We start from the raw sequence: 18,615 nt of genomic DNA on the forward strand, positions 1-18,615 counted from the left end.
TACCCTCTCTGGCAGACCAACCACTGCTGGCTGATGGAAAACACGTCACTAACTGGGCGCTGCTTGTGACACCCAGTCTGTAATACTGCAAATGCAAAGGCTTTCATCAGTGGGCCATAGGCTCAATCACCATTGTGTTACCTCTTTCCTCATAGATAACAGACATTTATTTAAATTAAAATCTTCAAGATTAGACCTCATCTGACTGTTTTCCTTCATCTGAACCTCATATTTGTTTCTATTTCTTTGGACTTCTGAAGCGTTGACACAGCACATACAAAGCACTGAAAGCTGTCCAGGATTTAAGGCTTGCCTTGAATGTCTAATTCAATGCAAATGTGTAATCTTCATGACCACATTTAACACTTGAAAAGTTTGGCTTCTTTGTTACATTTTTTTTTTTTTTTAAACTCATTTATATTCTCAAAGTAATGAAAAGAAGCAAATAATTGCCATGGTGATTTAAATCTCAGCAGCAACTGAATACCTAATTTAGAAATGTAACCACTCTTGAATACCTAATGATGAGATTTGAATATTGCCTAATTTATAGCACTGAAATATTTCACTTTGAAAACCATCTATCAGAATATACATGGTGTGAATTCCCCTCAGTGAAATCTCCAGTGCTCAGTTTCAGGTTGTGCAATTTCAAAAAGTATTATTATATATTATATATTATATATATATTAGGGCTGCACGATATTGGAAAAAATGGACATTCGATCTTAAAAAGTAGATTAAATAATACCAGATAAACGCAGTGTTTTCATGTCCATATAAAAAACTAACAATATTTGTTCTTATTTGGGACTTTTGGATTCTATTTTCTACTAACAAAACAAACCCCTCCTACTTTTACCACAGTTGGTTCAGCGACTCTGACACCCGCATGAAAAAGTAGAGCAAGTTCAGGAGGAGCGACACGTTTCTTTATAAAAGTAAACTAAGATGGCGCCGCGGATGGCTGCCTCGGTGTGTTGGTGCGCGTTGTTTTCTCTCCCACACAGGAACAGTTTCTTCCCTTCTGCTGCCAGCCTCATCAACAAGATGCTTTTTATATTTTTATTCTTATTGCTTATTTTCTTTATCTTATTCTATTTTCTTATTTTTATTCTAGTTCTGTGTTAATAGTTGTGCACCAAAATCACCAAAACAAATTCCTTGTATGTGCAAACCTACTTGGCAATAAACCCTGATTCTGATTCTGATAAAGAACAAAGACAAACAGACTTGTGGGCTGCAGTTGCTTAGGATGGGCTATACAGTATGTCATCAACCATTTCTAACAGTGTTCCAATGTATGTTTAACTTTTTGAAACAAGAACTCGGGTCTCCTGCTTCCTGTCAGCACACACAACCTCACCTAAACAACCAACCTAAAAGTAAACACCTGAACTCCGTGAACAGTCTGTTTATGTAGCCACAGCGTTAACCAGCACCGGGATAAGGTGCTGCTGATTACCGAAATACACTCACTCAGCCAGCTCGCGTGACATCATGTCTGCCTCGATCAACCCGCAGACATGATCTGTGACTGCAGCAGTGTCACATGTTTACAGGCTTCACTCTGTGCTCTGGTGCAGAGCTGCACTAATGTGATATCAAATTAACTTTGTCTGTAAGTTTTCATTTTGCAGCGAGCAACAATAAAGTAGCAGCTTGACGTGTTTCACTTATGTGCTATGAGCGCATCATGATTGCGATTGTTAAACGACATATCATGCAGCCCGAACATATACATATTTTTTTATGTTAACAAATTCAAATTCCACCTGCTCAAATCAGCCCGGGAAAATTGAGACACAAAAATTCAGATCTGACCATTCAGCATACCGAGGATAAGTGGATATAATATTTAATATGTATAAGCCAACGTAAATTATGCAGTATGGATTATGCAAAAACTCCTGTACTTACGCCATCTTTCTTTTTTAAAGTAGGTGTTGTTTCTGCATCAGCATCCCCGCTCAGTGTGTTTTTAAAGATACTAGATATTATCACAAGAGGATGTTTTGCTTATCAGCAGCGTACAAAGTGCCTGTCAGAGCCGAGATAAAAACACAAAGAACTTCTATCTAAAAAACAACTGAAGGAGGAATAATTTGTATTCTGATTTAAATGTATGACTAATTTAAAGTTATGAATGGTTTTGTGTCTCTTAAGCACGGATTCATCAACTCGAAGGGCTTATTTGAGAGGCAGAAATGAGAAACAGACAGGGAGGCTCTCTGCTTTCATGCACCATCAAATTACTCGACGGGCTCAAATTTAGGGAGGCAACCTCTGAATGACACCTGTTCCATTAGCGGGACCTTGTTCAGTAATTGAGCTCTTGGTGGGTAGTTAAATTGGTTTAATCAGGCGTGCTGGGACTTGAGGGAAGCACAAGCTTGCCAGTCTAACGTAGCCTTTAATGACCTTTGTTGTGGTGGCGGTGGGGATGTTGTTGCCTCCCTACGGGCAGCAGCAGGGAGAGGCAGGAGGTGGGCTACTTACTGAGGGAACTCAGGGTTGTAGAGAGTGGGCTGGAGGATGCCGGCGGGAAACACTGGAAGAGGGATAAAGAAACAACATGAGGGAAGTGGAAATACAACATCTATGAACATTACACACTCTGGTTTGAATATGAGGGGGGGAAAGGGTCAGCTTAACATCCTATATCAGCCAACACGAGTCTTCTGATTTACCTGTAAGACATGTTTACCAGAACTTTCTTTAAGGGTCGACTGTTGGCCTGACATTGAACCTTTCCAGCCAACTACTTTCTAAAGTTACATCATTAGCTAAAGAGGCTAAAGAGCTGTAGTTAGTGGCAGCTCGGCTCACAGCCACTGAAGCCCTGCCAAAGGTCATTATAAAAACAATGATTTTTAACGTTAAACAGCTTTCTGTAGTGTTTTAATAGATTTAATAACCAGGTCAGTTTGTTTTGGGGAGGGGGAGACCTCTGTGGGTAATTCGGCTGCAGTAAAAACAATGAACACTGAAAGTCCAAACAGAAAAACAAGCGGAGAACCTTCAAACAAGCTTGCGGCAGCTCAGCTCACGGACTCCCCCCCCCGATGTGCTTTGACCACCGAAGAAGAGCACGAGAGAAACACTGGTTTTCAACATGAAACTGCTATATTGAGTGTTTTTAATGACTAAGCCTGTTTCTTTGTGGAGAGAAGACGTTGGTATTTTGGTATTTTGAAGGACTGAAGGCCTCTCACTTTGCTCTGTGTACAATGACGCAGCTGAAAAACAAAAGTGCAGGTCTGATGACTTCAACTGTTGACTTTTTGGGAGGCAACCCTACTGGATTTATATGTTAATGGTATTTCACGATACTCAGCAACATCTTAATAAGTCTGGGAAGGCTCTCAGATATCCACGTCATGGTTATTCAGAGCAAAAATATGTCTTTTAATAAACTTTACGGAATTGTTTCTGTGATAAACAAGGTCGGCTTTACCGATCTCACAGGCGATCCTTTTCTTTGCAGCGTTGAGGGTGAAATGCTCCCAAGCTTTAGGACGCAATGGTGTTGCACCGGTTTTGTTTACCTGACGCTTCCTGGTCGCTGTTTTGCATGAGCAAGGATGTGAGATGTCTCACCCTTGAACAAACTCAGCTCCGGACAACAGCATGAAAGACGCTCTTGATGACGTAACCGCCTCATTATCGACATTAAATTAGTTGGCAGCTACTTCTGTCATCGATTTTTGCCTACAATAACAATCGACTAAACGTTGCACCCCTTTTCAAAAGTAACATGAATCAAGACATGAAATAAAAGAAGCCAAGAAGATGGAAACACAACTAAAGGTGGCATTATTCATTAGATTTTTTAAAAAGAGAAAGTATGAAAATGATTACGGAGCAGAGGAGTGAGGACTTAGTGAGACACATAATGTGTGCGGGTTAAAGCACATGACCCATGGGGCTCCACTGACTGTGTTTGCCTGACTCCTACTGTCCTCTAGCATCCGCTCGAGAGCACACCATCGATTTTTCCGTGAGAGATTTAATCCAGCAGGCGGGCTGACACAGACAGCCGGCCGATCCTGGGAGCAGACGAGGAGGCGAGGGAGGGAGGGAGGGAGGCCAGATTTGTTAAAACTCGAGAAGGTGTTCCTGCTTGTTTTTCCTCCAGGGCGGTATTAAGTATGTGAGGAGGAGATGGAAGGAGAAAGTGAGTGATGAGAGGGAATATGATATGAGGATGTTTGGACGCTCTTTTCCTAAGCGTCCGCCGTGTTTGACTTGTTGTAAACAGGCGGCAACACGGTGTAATTGTGTGTAACTAATGCACAGTCCAGGTCGTAGCGCAGAATGAAAATGGGGGGAAGATTAAGTGTGTGTGTGGAGATGACAGACAAATATCAGTATGTGCAGGGACGAGTCACGCACTCACCCATTTGGTTCTTGTTAGGGAGGTAGTAGGCATTAAGGGCCTGCGGGGGGAGCAGCCACCTGAGGAGAAAAACAGTGTCAAACAAACAGCGTTTTGAAGCTGGGATCCTCACACATGCACACACTCGAATCACCAATCTACCTACTCCAAACACTCCGATCCTGAACAGAATCCCAAACACCTCCTGCTATCTCTCCCTCTGCACCCCCGGGTGAGAAATATTCAATGTGTGTGGTCCCACGACCTAAAAAAAGTTCCCCTCTGCTTATGAAACCGCGGACAGTTCCTTTATGGTAATCCACTTAAAGCCGGACCAATCGATCGGCCCAAAATCCCCCCAAATGAGTGACTCTGAAAGTGCGAGATGCCCTTGTTGTTCTTGGAGTGAAAGACTGATGGGCTGCGGAGAGACGGAGGGAGGAGGAGGAGGGCTTCGTTCTTTTATTTCCAGGCGACAAGACGGAGTGAGTGATGAGGGGTTCACTTTTCAGTGATAAAGGAGGATTGTGGGATTTAACTCTTCGGGGCGCTGCGTGTGGGCTAATGATACAGTTGTTTTGGGCACCTTTGAATACTAATGTGACTGTAATGCGTTGTCATCGCAGAGAGGAAATCAATCCAAACACACAGGGCTGCAGCGTAGAGAAAAAGAACCACATGTCCCACAGCACTTTGCTGCTGCCTGGCTGCTACAGATAAGTAAATCAAATGGATTTTCTCAAGCTGTATGCGTCGATTTGGTATCTGTTGCTTTAATTTGGAGGCGCATCAACAAATATGTCAAACCAGAAAGCCGTTCTGGAGGACACATGTTAGGCATGTCAAACATTTTCCAGACACAAACCCTCACAGCGCAGCGTCCGGTGTGAGCCTCAGCTGCGCGAGCTCGGGCCGGATTTCACATTCATTACCCTTTCTTTAATGACTTTGCTCCGCGTGTCAGGGAGCGGAGGCGGCAGGAAACCGTCGCAGCTCGTGTGGCGCGAGGAGAGGTGACACTCACGTCGTTTTGTCCACTTCTTCGTGGATCTTCTTGACCGACAGCTTGATGTTGAACTTGATGCTGTTGAGGATGTTTTTGAAATACGTCTTCTCGTCCACGTCAAACTGAAAACACACACATGAGGAGATTGTGAGTGTGTACATGGTCAGTGTTAGCCAGGCTTGGGGAGTAAGGGAATACAAGCAACGGCGTTACGTCATCAGGACACAGAAAAAGGCAACTGTATTCTGTAACAGTTACAGTCATTAGCAGGATTAAAATTTTAAAATACATTTTTTAAAACAACCTTGTATAAGCAGCAAGTCGTTGACACCCCAGCACAATGGCAATCAGTCGGTTTTAGCTCCCCGTTACAGCGGCACCTGCCCCCCAGAGCTACCGCAGCGCAAGCAGCTAATAAACTAGCTATCATCAAGTAATAGCCTAATAGACCGCGGAAGCTCTGGCAGGTCTCGGTAGCCACCATAAGTAATAATATAACTATTACTAATGATATAACTGTATATAATTAGCGATTATTAGCTCTGGTAGCTACCAGAAGCTCCATGTAGTGAAAGAAACGATCAAAGTCACAGGTGCTGCTGATCGGCCAAAGAGGAGTGCTGTGAATCTGCACTCGATTGCTCTTCCTCATCAACCGGACGTATCTCAGCAAACTGAAATTTCATTGTGAGAACTGGATGTGGAATGTGACTTCAGTTTCGGATGATTACCTTCAGTTTCGAGTTTATTGAAATTCAGTTTCAAACTAATAAATTCAGTTTCTACTGACACATATTTCTGCCCACAGGATCGCTCCTGTTTTCTTGTTGTGTGAGGGAGGTACGTAACATCCGGTTTAAATTCTGTTGCGGAGATGGCAGTTACATTTTTTCACTTTGGCCGTTGCCGGCAATCTCTGCTGGCCTCACCGCATTTTACCGTGCTGCTCTCGTCCACTAAAATGATATCCGGTTTGCCGTCTACCGTCTACTTGAGTCCATGTGAACGCAGCATAGAAAAAAAAAGCATCTTACCTAAATAATAATACGGTATTTTTCTGTGGGGGTAATTTCTGTAATGTTGTTAGATATTTTGAATCACTATCTGAGCCTGTTAGCAACAAAAACTGGAACTTTCAGTGGATGTTCTTTGGATGATTCGGCGCATTTGCACTGAAAGATTGTTGCAGTTATATTACAGCTCATCTTGCGGCCGCCCACTGAAGTGATCTACTGGAGCACTTCCAGAACTTCTTACAGTAGTTTACTTTACACAAATTGAAAACTGGATTTGTTCATTTGCCAAAACAATTCTCGTAACTTGCTTTGGCAACATCTCCATCCTTTAAAGTGACAGGAAAGTTGCTGCTTGTTTAGTCTCACAGAGCCAGATGTGCTTCAGTTCGTCACTTTGACACTGAAATACAAATCTGTGCAGATATGCGTGAGCATTCACTCAAACTGAGGCAGGAAAATCTGCAGCTAATGCCTGGAGCATGCTGGAGGATTTGTAATTCTAAACTGACTTTAAAAAACGTTGGTGACCACTTACAAAACAAAGGATTAAAGTGGTTAATTCACCAAAGGACGGCTTCTGCAGCTGCTAATTACAGTGTTTGTTATGCAGAATAGCCACTTTGTTGTTTTATTGTTTAATCACAGGGTTATTTTTACCACTAAAATCAGTGATAGATATAAATCAAACATTTCGATGTGAAGCTGAATGACTTCAAATGAATTTTTTTGTTTCAGCTTTTTAACACTTGAACCGCCAACGGGTAAAATTTACCCACAGATGTCTTTTGATTGGATGTAACTCCAGGAAATAGTCAAGCCCCTCAGTCTTTGACTTTTCCTAAAAGTGTGTTCGCTAGCGCCCCCTATTGTTAAAAAATGTCAACATAAAGCCAGATTTTAAAAATGGCCATTTATACCATCAACTGTATGTGTGTAGACCGACATGACAGCTCCCTAAAAGTGAAGCCAAAACATTTCGGGCGCCCCCTGCTGACTGGCTGCAGTATAGCTCATAAAGCCCGCCTCTTCCATGTTAACAGATGGGACATGAGTCAAACTATAAAATCAAAATACACGCCCGATACATTTTTCTCAAACATGTTTCTGTCATTATAGTTAGTTCTTATCATGCTGATTTACGTCCAAGTGTTCATTTTTCTGACAAGTTTATTTTTAATGAGTTATTTGATGCTGTCAAAAGGATGATTGACAGCTCTGTTGACAAATTTGGCGATCAGTTCCGGGTGAGCAGAGCGGAGGCCGATCCGCGAGTGGAAACGTTACAAAAAGAATCACTACAGTCACTGAAGTTTCCATATCTGTGAACGTTAACCTCAGACCAACACAGAGAAGCTGTTCTGCTGTTAAACACGCCGGTGTGCGGGATCCTTGCTGTTTTTCGGTAAGTTAAGTGTGTGTTTGGGTTAGCGGAAGTGGCTACGGCCGCTTCACTCGCCGATCTCTACTGCGCAGACTCTGGCTCCGTATGACGTCACCATCGCAAGATGGCAGGGCCTAACGCAGGGGCTATTTTGGCATCAATTTCGTACAATGGGAGCAGATGGAGAGACGTTGTCCATCTATTTATACAGTCATTGATTTATACCTATAAATGCCAGCGGGTCAGATTTACCCATAATTAGAACGCCGTCATTTTCATGCTATTCATTCCGTGCGTCTAGATTGATACATTGTATGTTGCTATGGCAACGCCTTTTTTTCTACTACTGCGTGTCATCAAGCTGCTCATCAAGTCATACACAATAGAACATGGATAAGAGGAAGAGATGCATGGATGTAAATCAGGCATTAGGTTTACTCAGTGCCTCGAGTGAAGGTGAGTCTGATGGCGGGGACGTCTCTGGACGCTGTTCTTTGTTTGTTTTCTGTGAAGCACCTTGTTCAGAAAATGCTTTGCAAATAAAGTTTATTGTTATATGTATACTTCATTGTCATGTTGTCATTTTATAAGCTGCATAAATTAACCTTGTACCTTGAAAATTAATACAGTCTAATAGCGGGTAAATTTTACCCGTTGGCGGTTTTAGGCAGTTCTAGCGTTAGCCTAAACAACGCAGCAAATGTAATAATCTTATCACAGGTTTGATTTACAAACGGAGGCTGGGAAAGATATTTTCCTCCGACATACGAATAACAGCAGGGGTGGGGAATACTAAAAGGAAGTATGAGCACTTCAGCTCTCTATTCACTATCTCCAGTACTTCAGTGGAGCTGCTGCAGTGGAAGGTCGGGCTTGTTTTCAGAAGGACTTTGTTAAGAGCTGCAGGGTTACAGCACCCTAATTTGAACCCCACCTTCGTGAAGCACTCGAGCGGTTAATATTTTTTCCACATCTTGATTACTCTTCCATCCTTTGCACGCACTTTAAAGCAAAAACTCATCCCAGTTGTCCCCAGATGTGCAGCTTAAACATATATATATACATATATAGCATATCCAGCTGTCTGCTCTAGTTTTCCATCAACAAACTCTTGATTGCATATCTTTGACAGCTGAGCTGCCTGGTTTAACTTACACCTCCTGGTTGGAGCAACTTATTGTTTATTCAAACAGTCTCGGGTTCATTTACTCCTGCACATGATCTATTTCTTGCTTCCTCTGAATAGAATTACCCAGAATGAATGGTAATGTCAGGTGGAAAATCATCTACAGGCAGAGAGAGAGAGAAAGGGATGCTGGGAAATGGGATGCGTTTGTGTGACGAGTGGGCGCTGGTACGTGGCGAGGATGACTGGAAAGTAGGAAGCTCGTGACTCACCCCATATTCATTATCGATGAGCTCAGGTTTGAGCAGGAAGTCGGGGTACCCTGTCATCACCATCATGTGCTTGAGCTGGGAGAGGAGAAGAAGAAGAGTGATGAAGAGGAGGAGAACTGGTCAGACATCCACTCACAGAAACTAATAACCATCCATACACACTCACTTTTTTGGACGCAGGCAGCAAACACACACACACGCGCATCAACTAATCAAGCAAACCCAACCTAATAGGATTACAGGGAAGCTCTTTATATTCAGCATGGCCCTCTAAAAGGATTATAACTTCAGATTGTAAAAGTATTAGAGGGGATATCTTGCAGTGCAGACCCTAAATCAGCACCGCAGAGAGATCTGGATTAGGCAATCCGCACTTCTCAATGTCAAGCCCTTGATGTATTCTATCACACACTTCCATCTAACCAAGCAATCAATCAAACCCCCGGAAAGAAAGGAGTTTGCAAAGAAATAATTAAATCCTTTGCAAATACTAATCGGATCTGGCAGGGACTCGTGTTTGTGATGCAGGAGCGGAGCGAGGCTCTGAACCTTTGCTCTGGCAGCCTCCTTGGTGGCCTCGTCCATCCAGTCCAGCTCATGCAGCCGGAGATCCAGGGAGTGCTTTATGTCCTCTACCAGCTCCTGTACCTGCAGAGACATCAGATTACAAGACTTTTTTTAAAGCCCTTAAAATATATTCTGTCAGTCAGCTTCTTAATATCAATTATGAACATGATCTTTTAGTTCGCCAAAGAAAAAAAACACATGAAAGATTATTTTTGTTTCTTGAACAGCTCCTTAAAAGTGAAGCCAAACCCTCTCTATCGCCCCCTGCTGACTGGCTGCAGTATAGGTAATAAGCCCCGCCTCCTCCATGTTAACAGATGGGACATGAGTCAAACTATAAAATCAAAATACACGTCAAATAAATTTTTCTCAAACATGGTTTCTGTCATTATAGTTAGTTCTTATCATGCTGATTTATGTCCAAGTGTTCATTTTTCTGACAAGTTTACTTTTAATTAGTTATTTGATGCTGTAAAAAGGGGGTGTGGCCTCATGATTGACAGCTCTGTTGACAAATGGGGCTCCTGCAGCGTTCTCTTCCCGAGTAGCAGAGTAGAGGAGGAACGGCGAGAGGAGACGTAACTAACACTAACACTACAGTCATTGAACTTTCCATAAGCGTGAATATCTGCTTCAGACCGACACAAGAAGCTGTTCTGCTGCAGACTGAGCCCACCTGACGGCTCCAACACATTTTGTCAGTAAGTTAAATGTGTGTTTTGTGTAGAGGAAGGGGTGGGACGTCAATACTGCAGCTCACAAGCCGATCTCTACTGCACACACTCTGGATCTGAATGACCAAGATGGCAGCGCCTGCTCCGGGGGTATTTTTCTTTTATAAAATAAAAGGAAGAGGAGACGCGTTGTCCATCTTTATTAACAGGCATTCGTCCATGCACTATCAAGATTTATTTTTCAATGTTAAAGAGCAACTTAGCATGCTACTTTAGCTTGAATACACTCGTGCGCTAAGAAAAATATTGAAGCACTTCAGTGTTGCGGTATGTTCTGTGACACTGCATCAGTTATTGAAAACAATAGATTTTAAATAAATCATTTCTATAAACTTAATTACTTTTACTGATACAGGCACATGCTTACTACCTTGTGCAAGCTGACAGTCCTGCTATGATGTTAGATATGACAGGGACTGTGGCAAAAGCCAATGTTGTGATTTCATTACTACTTACTCAGATTTGATGTATTTGGTGGTTTGTTCTTTGTTCAGTTTTCCTTGAATTCGATTAATCAAAAATCAAACAGTTTTGTAAGATATTGAATATTCTTATATCAATATTATATAATGATGTTTATGCTTAGCGCTGTTGCCTCACAGCTAGAAGGTTCCAAGTTCGAGGCCTGCTTTGGATGAAGAGGGCCTTTGAGTCTGCATGTTGTCCTCGTGCATATGTGGGTTCCCTCCAGGTACTCTGGCTTCCTCCCACAGTCCAAAGACATGCTCGTTAGGTTCATGTGACTCTAAATTAAACTGCAACCTGCATTGTGATACTATCGAAGAGCCTGATTCTTGCCAATAAACATCAGAGATTTAGCAGGCACATTAGTCATACACACAAGCAACCCCCTCATCGTGGGGAACCCCCGGCAGCTTGTGCTCATAATAGTAACAATCTGAGACTATTATTGTTGCAGTTAAGGAGTATAAAGTCAGTAAACACACACTACAGAAGAACGTGCTTCTGATTTTCTGTGTTGCTTGTGTTATTAATATGGATTTATATAATCAGATCAGATCGCCTGTAATGGTGGTTTTTTCTTCCACCTTAGTGTCACATTTCGGACAGTTACTGACTGACGTCACTTGTACAACATGAATTCTCAATGCTCCAATGTGTAATTACCACTTGCCACGAGTCAAAGCATTCAACCGTCACTGAATTTCGATTTCATTTCAAAACCAGCACGGCACCCGGCTCTATTTTCCAGGTGCAGGTCAGAGAGACTGAGAGGGACGCTTTGACTTCAGTGGGAAAGTTTCTTCCTGTCACAATCAAACAGTTCATGCAGATTAAGGGGAAACCTCGGGGGCTGAAAAATAAAGCCTGCACTTCCTTTTTATTGGCCTAACCTGGAACGTACCGTGGTTTATTTACCATTTTCAGGATCTTTGCCTCACAATAACCATGTACCACGTACAAGGTAAACTGGACAAGCAGAATTGTTCCAAATCAAATGTTTTCCTGGTGGTAGGTAACTTTCATTGGTCTTTTGATTGGTTTAAAATGTAAGCTTCATTTACATTGGTGGTTCAGGTTAACAGAAAGCCTCGTCGTTCCCGCTCTTTCTGCTGCCTCTCAGCCTCAGCTCCTGAGACTCATTTATTCCTGCTCATGCTGAGTCAGTCAGGGCTTCACACGTCGGCCACTGGCTGCAAGTCCGGTATCTCTCGTGTTGATAATGAGGTCTCCAACCTGTGTGGACCTGCCAGCTCTGTACAGATGGATGTCTACAAGCAATGTGGGAAGAACAGTGTGAACCTAGGCCAGGTATATTTAATTACTGCGGCCAAATGGGGCTTGACATTTACATTACCTGTGTCTTGGCCTGTAAGTCTTTTTAAATGTGTAAACAAAGCACCTTTTAATCTTTAAGGAGTAGTACATTCCCGTACCAACCCTTCTGCTAGATGAGTTTGTTATAGCCTTCCAGAAAAATGATGCTCTTTTTAAAGTGAAACAGTGTAAACACCTATAAACTTAGATTGTTGTAGACTGTCCAGGGCAACACTGAGATAGTTTAAGGGCCAGATTTGGCCCACTGCTGCCAACTGAAATGGTCTGACCTTAATCTCTACCAACATAATCTAAAGATACAGCTCTTAAAAATAATAGACCACTCCAAATGTTCCTTAGATCAGCATCCCTCTCTGCGTGTCATGGTCAGCCCAGTCCAGATCTGAACCATTGGAAACCTCCTGAATGTGATCAAGAGGAAGATGGACGTCACAAGCCATCGAACAAGAGCGGCCAAACGTCGCCCAACAGCCTTGTGACGACATGAACGCTGTGATTAAAAAACAGCTTATTCCACCGTGTATTGATCTGTGAACTCTTCCTGAGTTAAAACATTATTCTGTTGTTTAAACATGAACTTGTTTTCTTTGCATTATTCAAGCTCTGAAAAACATCTTTTCTGCATCTTTTGTTTTCTTAACCAGTCAACAGTTTCTGCAAATAAAAGACCTGAAGGAGAACATTTGATTTGGACGTATTGATAAATGTTGTTTACAATATTTGACACAAACACAAACCTATAAATAGAACCAGAGAAAAATGTTCTTATTTGTTCCAGAGCTGTAAATGCAGATATCTGAAGGCATGTGACACAATGTTTGGTGTCGGAAGTGTTCTGGTTTCCATTTATAGTCCGAGTAGTTTTAAGGGGCGGGGCCAGGGGTGGCCTGGCCTATGATTGGCTAATTGCCTTGTCAGAGGCGGGACTAATGTTAAATATTTGGGCTGTGTTGCAACAAGCTGCTCTTAGCTTTCAATGTGGCACATTTCCCTTTGTTAGCACTTTAAATTGTTACTCTGGACATGCATCTCTTTCTGAGTCCTTAAAGAATCAAACTTAAGATTTACATGTTGCCGCTCTGGTGTGTTATTTTTAAAGTTAAGAAATATACGCAGGAATATAACGTCTTTTAGATTCTTTAATGTTAGAAGTCAAAGTAGATGATTTGTGGAGATAGTAAAGGTAAATAAATGCGATTCATTCGTGGATGTGTGGACACATACTTTATGCCACCCCTGTGTAAGTTAGTGCCCCAGTTGGGCCACCCCAGCCAAAAAAGTCTGGATCTGCCCCTGGTAGCATCGTACACTAGCGGGCTTTGGTTGTAAGCAGGTCCATGCACCGTCCATGTGTAGAGCAAAAGATCTACGTGATGCAATATCAGCTCCCATTGGCGCTAATCTGACAACAATTTAACTTCAGTTAATCCCTATAAACAGCCATCTACATGCAAGTGCAGCTAACAATCTGCTCTTAGACGTCGTATCTCAAATTCAACTCCATTCTCGCTTCTCAAATTACCAGTCGGACTGTAAACAATGCAGTGCACAGAAAAGAAAGTCTGCTTGCCGCTTGCTATCGAAACCAGCAGTTCCAAAAGGCTCCAATGGCTTCCAAGATTGGTCTGACCTAGACGATACCAAAAGAATTTCTACCCTGCATACATTAGACACTCTGCAGCACATACAAGCAATGCTGTTAATGGTTTGATTGACGCTAGATGGGATTAGCACCCACTGCATCTGGCAAAAACCCTCCACACTGTGGCCTTGCTGCAAAAAATCCATCTTATATTAATCAGAAAAGCTCCACCAGCTCGAAGCTTTGTTGAAATGTACTCTTAGTATCTTATCAGAGTCTTCAATGGAACATTAGGAGCTCGGGAACTTACATTTCAATTAAGGTGTACGACACAGAAAGTAATTAGCGCCCAGAACTTATCCAGTAGTGTCAAACTTGCTTTATGCTTCGTAGTGGTGAGCTTTGGCGGAGATTTAAAAGTTGCCAGAGAAGAAGAAAGGCAGCTCAGTGTAAGATAAAGCGTGTAGGGTGGACCGTGAGAGTATAAGAAGACGATGATGAAAGGGAGATGATGGAGGGCTTAGAGAAAGAGCAGAGGGTTACAGGGGTTAGAAATCTCATTGGGAACCACATCCCCATGTCCTAGACCGGACACGAGACTGAGATAACAAAACGTATGGAGGAGGATTAAGGTGAAAGAGAAGGGGACCAAAGGGCAGAGGTGGCGGATAAGAAGAGACTGACCTAGAGCTAAACAGAAACAAAGAAAGCAGCGAGTGAGAGGTCCACCCAGCAAAATCATCTACCCATGTCAGAGACACACCCGGACCCCGGTCACTGCTCCCACAGATGCAGAAAGAGGATGAGCTGGAAAAGAAAGGTAAAAATACCCCCAGAAATTTGTGGCCAAGAGAGTTGTAATTGGTAAATCTGTCATAATGAAAAATTTCAATTCAAGCACAAGGTTAGTTTTGTGGATCGTCCTCCATCTGCCTCTGAAGGTCAGGTGGTTTCACAAAGGGGGCTGTCAAACTATTCTTTGCCCTCTGGGGAAATTGCAGAACATTTCTCATTGCTGGATAAATATTACGGTGAAGAGAGAAGGAAACTCTGCATTACACACGCATGGATAAAGATAGCAGTTACTATAGCTTCACACACTGTCTCACAGCACACCTGGTCTGCTACTACCTCCGACATGCCTGGTGTGTGAGTCAGTAAGGTTCTAACACTGCACAGGTGATCTAATGGAATCACATGCAATGAAAGTACCGCTGCCAGACCTGAACTTACAAGAGCCTGACAAACTATTAGGTCAGTTTTGTTTTGTAAATTTAGGTGTTAAGTTGTTATTTATGCAAACGAAGAAGGCATCTTAACTGAACACAGTTGAAGAACATACATTTAACTTTGTTCTGATAAAGCCACTTTACTCTACCTACCTAGCACTAAACAGCAGACAAAGTTAGCAAGTTCCTGCCATCCCAAAATATTGCGCTGGTGACGTTATTTGGAGCCAGAGTCTGTGCCCCACCCCTTCCACTCACCAAAACACACTTTAACTTACTGAAAAAAACTGCATAGATCCCACATGTCAGTGTGTTTAACAGCTGAACAGCTTCTTGTGTCGGTCTGAAGCAGATATTCACGCTTATGGAAAGTTCAATGACTGTAGTGTTAGTGTTAGTTACGTCTCCTCTCGCCGTTCCTCCTCTACTCTGCTACTCGGGAACAGAACGCTGCAGGAGCCCCATTTGTCAACAGAGTTGTCAATCATGAGGCCACACCCCCTTTTTATAGCATCAAATAACTAATTAAAAGTAAACTTGTGAGAAAAACAAACACTTGGACATAAATCAGCATGATAAGAACTAACTATGATGACAGAACCATGTTTGAGAAAAATGTATTTGACGTGTATTTTGATTTTATAGTTTGACTCATGTCCCATCTGTTAACATGGAGGAGGCGGGCTTTATGACCTATACTGCAGCCAGTCAGCAGGGGGCGATAGAGAAGGTTTGCCTTCACTTTTAGGGAGCTGTCAAGTCGGCCATCTTTTTATAGTCTGTGGTTGGAACCAGGACACAACTTAAATGCTGCTAATGTATAGCTTTATGCTAGTTAACTATAAGTTTGCCTTCATTTCAAGGTGTACTTGGGTGAAATTTTGCTCCTGCCTCAAATTTATAAATACATCAATCATGTAACAAATCTTATATCTTCTTAACAGGACAAAATGAAGGCCATCGAAATGCATCCATCCATCCATTCATATACTTTATATCATGGTTTGGTTGGTTCCTAGATTCTGATTGGCTGCAGACTGTTAATAAATTCCAGACAATGGACAACATCGTAGTTCCAGTGAAGCAAAAGCTTGGGGTCAGACTGTTTGGGCCTCCACATGGTCCATTATTAATGAACGCCTCGTCCATTATCCCTTCTGTAAACCAGTAAACTCTCCCACCAGCCATCCGTTAGTCCCCGCCTCCATACCTTGGCCTTGCTCTGTGAGGAGAAGTGTTGCTGGACGAACAGGGCTCCCAGGGCCATGCCGAAGTGTTTGTTGGCCTGAGTGAGGCAGAGCCGGCCCAGCTCCAGCTGCTGCTCGGTGCCGTCGATCTCCCGGGAAAACTCGTGGATGGTGCTTCTGAAGGCGGTGGACAGGTGTTCACTTAGCGCTGCCACGATGCGCCACAGCATGTAGTTATGGAGAACCCTGGGACAGAGGAAAAGAGAAGACAGGTCAGGTACATTATGATAGATTTGGGACGGATGTTTTTCGATCAAAGACAGGAGGCAGTGAAAGTAGCGATAGCAAAGAGATGCATCCATCCATCCGTTTTCTTCCACTTATCCGGGGTCAGGTCGCGGTGGCAGCAGGCTAAGCATGTTAAGCCAGATGTCCAGCTCCTCCTGGGGGGGATTCTGAGGCGTTCCCAGGCTAGATGGGATATATAATCCCTCCAGTGAGCTCTGGGTCTACCCCGCGGTCTCCTCCCATTCGGACATGCTCTGGAAACCATGGATGGATGGATGGATGATTTAGCAGGTGAGTTGACTCAAAAACCACTGCTACCAATTTATAAAGAGCTACAAATGACAGAAACACTCTCTCCAATGATTGATTGAAGCAGCAGAAACGGCTTGTGCTGTAAGAAACCCAAACAACCCATTCCTGTCCAATATATAACCCGTGAAGGAAGGATATGTAAGTAAAAGAGTCATAGTGACAGAAAACTCACGAGGCAATGTGAGTTTTAAGCATGTTTTTACTGTTAGCAAACTTTATCCACCATAAGCTGCTACTGGCCATGGGACTGCCATGAGATGGCGCCTTACTGGCGAGTGTTTCGTCCCTGTTGCTCATTCTTAACGTCTCACATTGGGTCGGCTTTTTGGATAAGCTGGTAAACCTTAAAAAACATTAAAAGTTGTTATTAACCCAATCCCTGCATTGACCCCAAGAATAAACCAACAGGAGTTGATGAGAGGGTACACTTAGGGCGGGTTCACACCAGCCTTGTTTAGTCCGATTGAACCGAACCCTGCATGAGCGTTTGTCCCTTCGGTGGGGTTTGTTTAGGTGGTGTGAACGCTGGAATGAAACCCTGGTGCGGACCAAACAACCGGACCATGGTCCACTAGAAAAGAGGGCCTCGGTCCGTTTCCAAACGAACCACGGTCCGGTTTGATTCTGGTGCGAACGTAAACGGACTTAAAGCAGGACCTAATAAAGGAAGCAAACCATGAAACTGTGCATTGTAGGATGTTTACGGGTGCTGACATTTGCAGAGACATGCAGCGAGATGAGTAGAGGACAGACGTGGGGGAGCAATGACGAAATAGAAATATGGGCTGACCAAATAAATGCTTGTGGAAACGCATGAGAACAGGGAGGTGTTCAAACTGAGTGAGATGGGACCGATCGACCTGTGGAACAGTGTCGGCTAAAAGTAAAAAACTCCAACATCGACACATAAAGTCCGCGATCGTGTTGAGTGTGATTGATCAGTGTGCTCTCTTGCTTTGTTTACTTCAGGGAGTTTTACCACGCGGAAGTTCTGACCAATCAGAGAGCAGTTTCCTTGCGCATTAAAACGTTTGGTCCGCTGGTAAAAGCTGCCGTGTGAACACAAACCAAACTTGACTTTGCAACAATTTGGTGTTTGATTTGGACCAAACAAACAGACTTTAGGTGTGACTGCGCCCTAAGAGGTTTTCGTCTTGCTGGCACGGCTACAACAGCCACTCGACTTAAACCTCACTGTAGACCAGTGGTTCTGGACTGGTCTAGCCTCAGGACCACCTCCTTAATGACAAATCACGACCCAGATTTCTGACATTTTTGCAGAGTTAATGCAACTACTGCAGGGCTCAGGAATGTAAATGTAACTGTAGCTAGGATTACCCGATCAGTGGATACATGAAGTGTGAGTAAACAGCACTACTACTGCACGCACGTCATAGAAAAGCCATCTCCCTAAATTCGGTTTGCAAAATCAAGACCTTTTCGATACTTAAAGATAAGGGATTATATAAACTAAAAATGTAAAACAAATGTTAAGTGAACTAATTCAAATGTTTATTGGAGCATACAAAGATGAACCATATAGAAAGGTAATTTCCAAACTACACCTGGGCCTTCAGCAACTGAAGAGAGAAAATACACGCAAGGTTAAAGCAAGATGGGAAATGGACGTAATCTGACAATCATACAAGAGAAACGGGAGGAGATACTCAGACAACAGTGGAAACAACAAGTGCTCCATTATGGAGAGAATTTAGCTGGAAGGATATAATTTGGTAT

General features: G+C 42.9%; 1 protein-coding gene across 1 annotated transcript in view; it reads right to left on the reverse strand.

The window, feature by feature from the left end:
• The window catches only part of LOC138604635 (endothelin-converting enzyme-like 1), a 56,336-nt gene that overhangs the window by 13,836 nt on the left and 23,885 nt on the right, over positions 1-18,615 (reverse strand). The window contains exons 7-12 of the mRNA XM_069676592.1: positions 16,302-16,524; positions 9,729-9,827; positions 9,180-9,254; positions 5,403-5,506; positions 4,400-4,458; positions 2,500-2,551 (exon numbers count right to left, since the gene is read on the reverse strand). Coding sequence (XP_069532693.1) covers positions 2,500-2,551; positions 4,400-4,458; positions 5,403-5,506; positions 9,180-9,254; positions 9,729-9,827; positions 16,302-16,524 — 612 coding nt within the window. The remainder of the gene's footprint in view (positions 1-2,499; positions 2,552-4,399; positions 4,459-5,402; positions 5,507-9,179; positions 9,255-9,728; positions 9,828-16,301; positions 16,525-18,615) is intronic.

This window comes from Semicossyphus pulcher, unplaced genomic scaffold, assembly GCF_022749685.1.
Source record: "Semicossyphus pulcher isolate SPU_LCO1_2020_fin unplaced genomic scaffold, fSemPul1.0.p SCAF_26, whole genome shotgun sequence".
In the NCBI taxonomy this organism is placed as follows: Eukaryota; Metazoa; Chordata; class Actinopteri; order Labriformes; family Labridae; genus Semicossyphus; species Semicossyphus pulcher.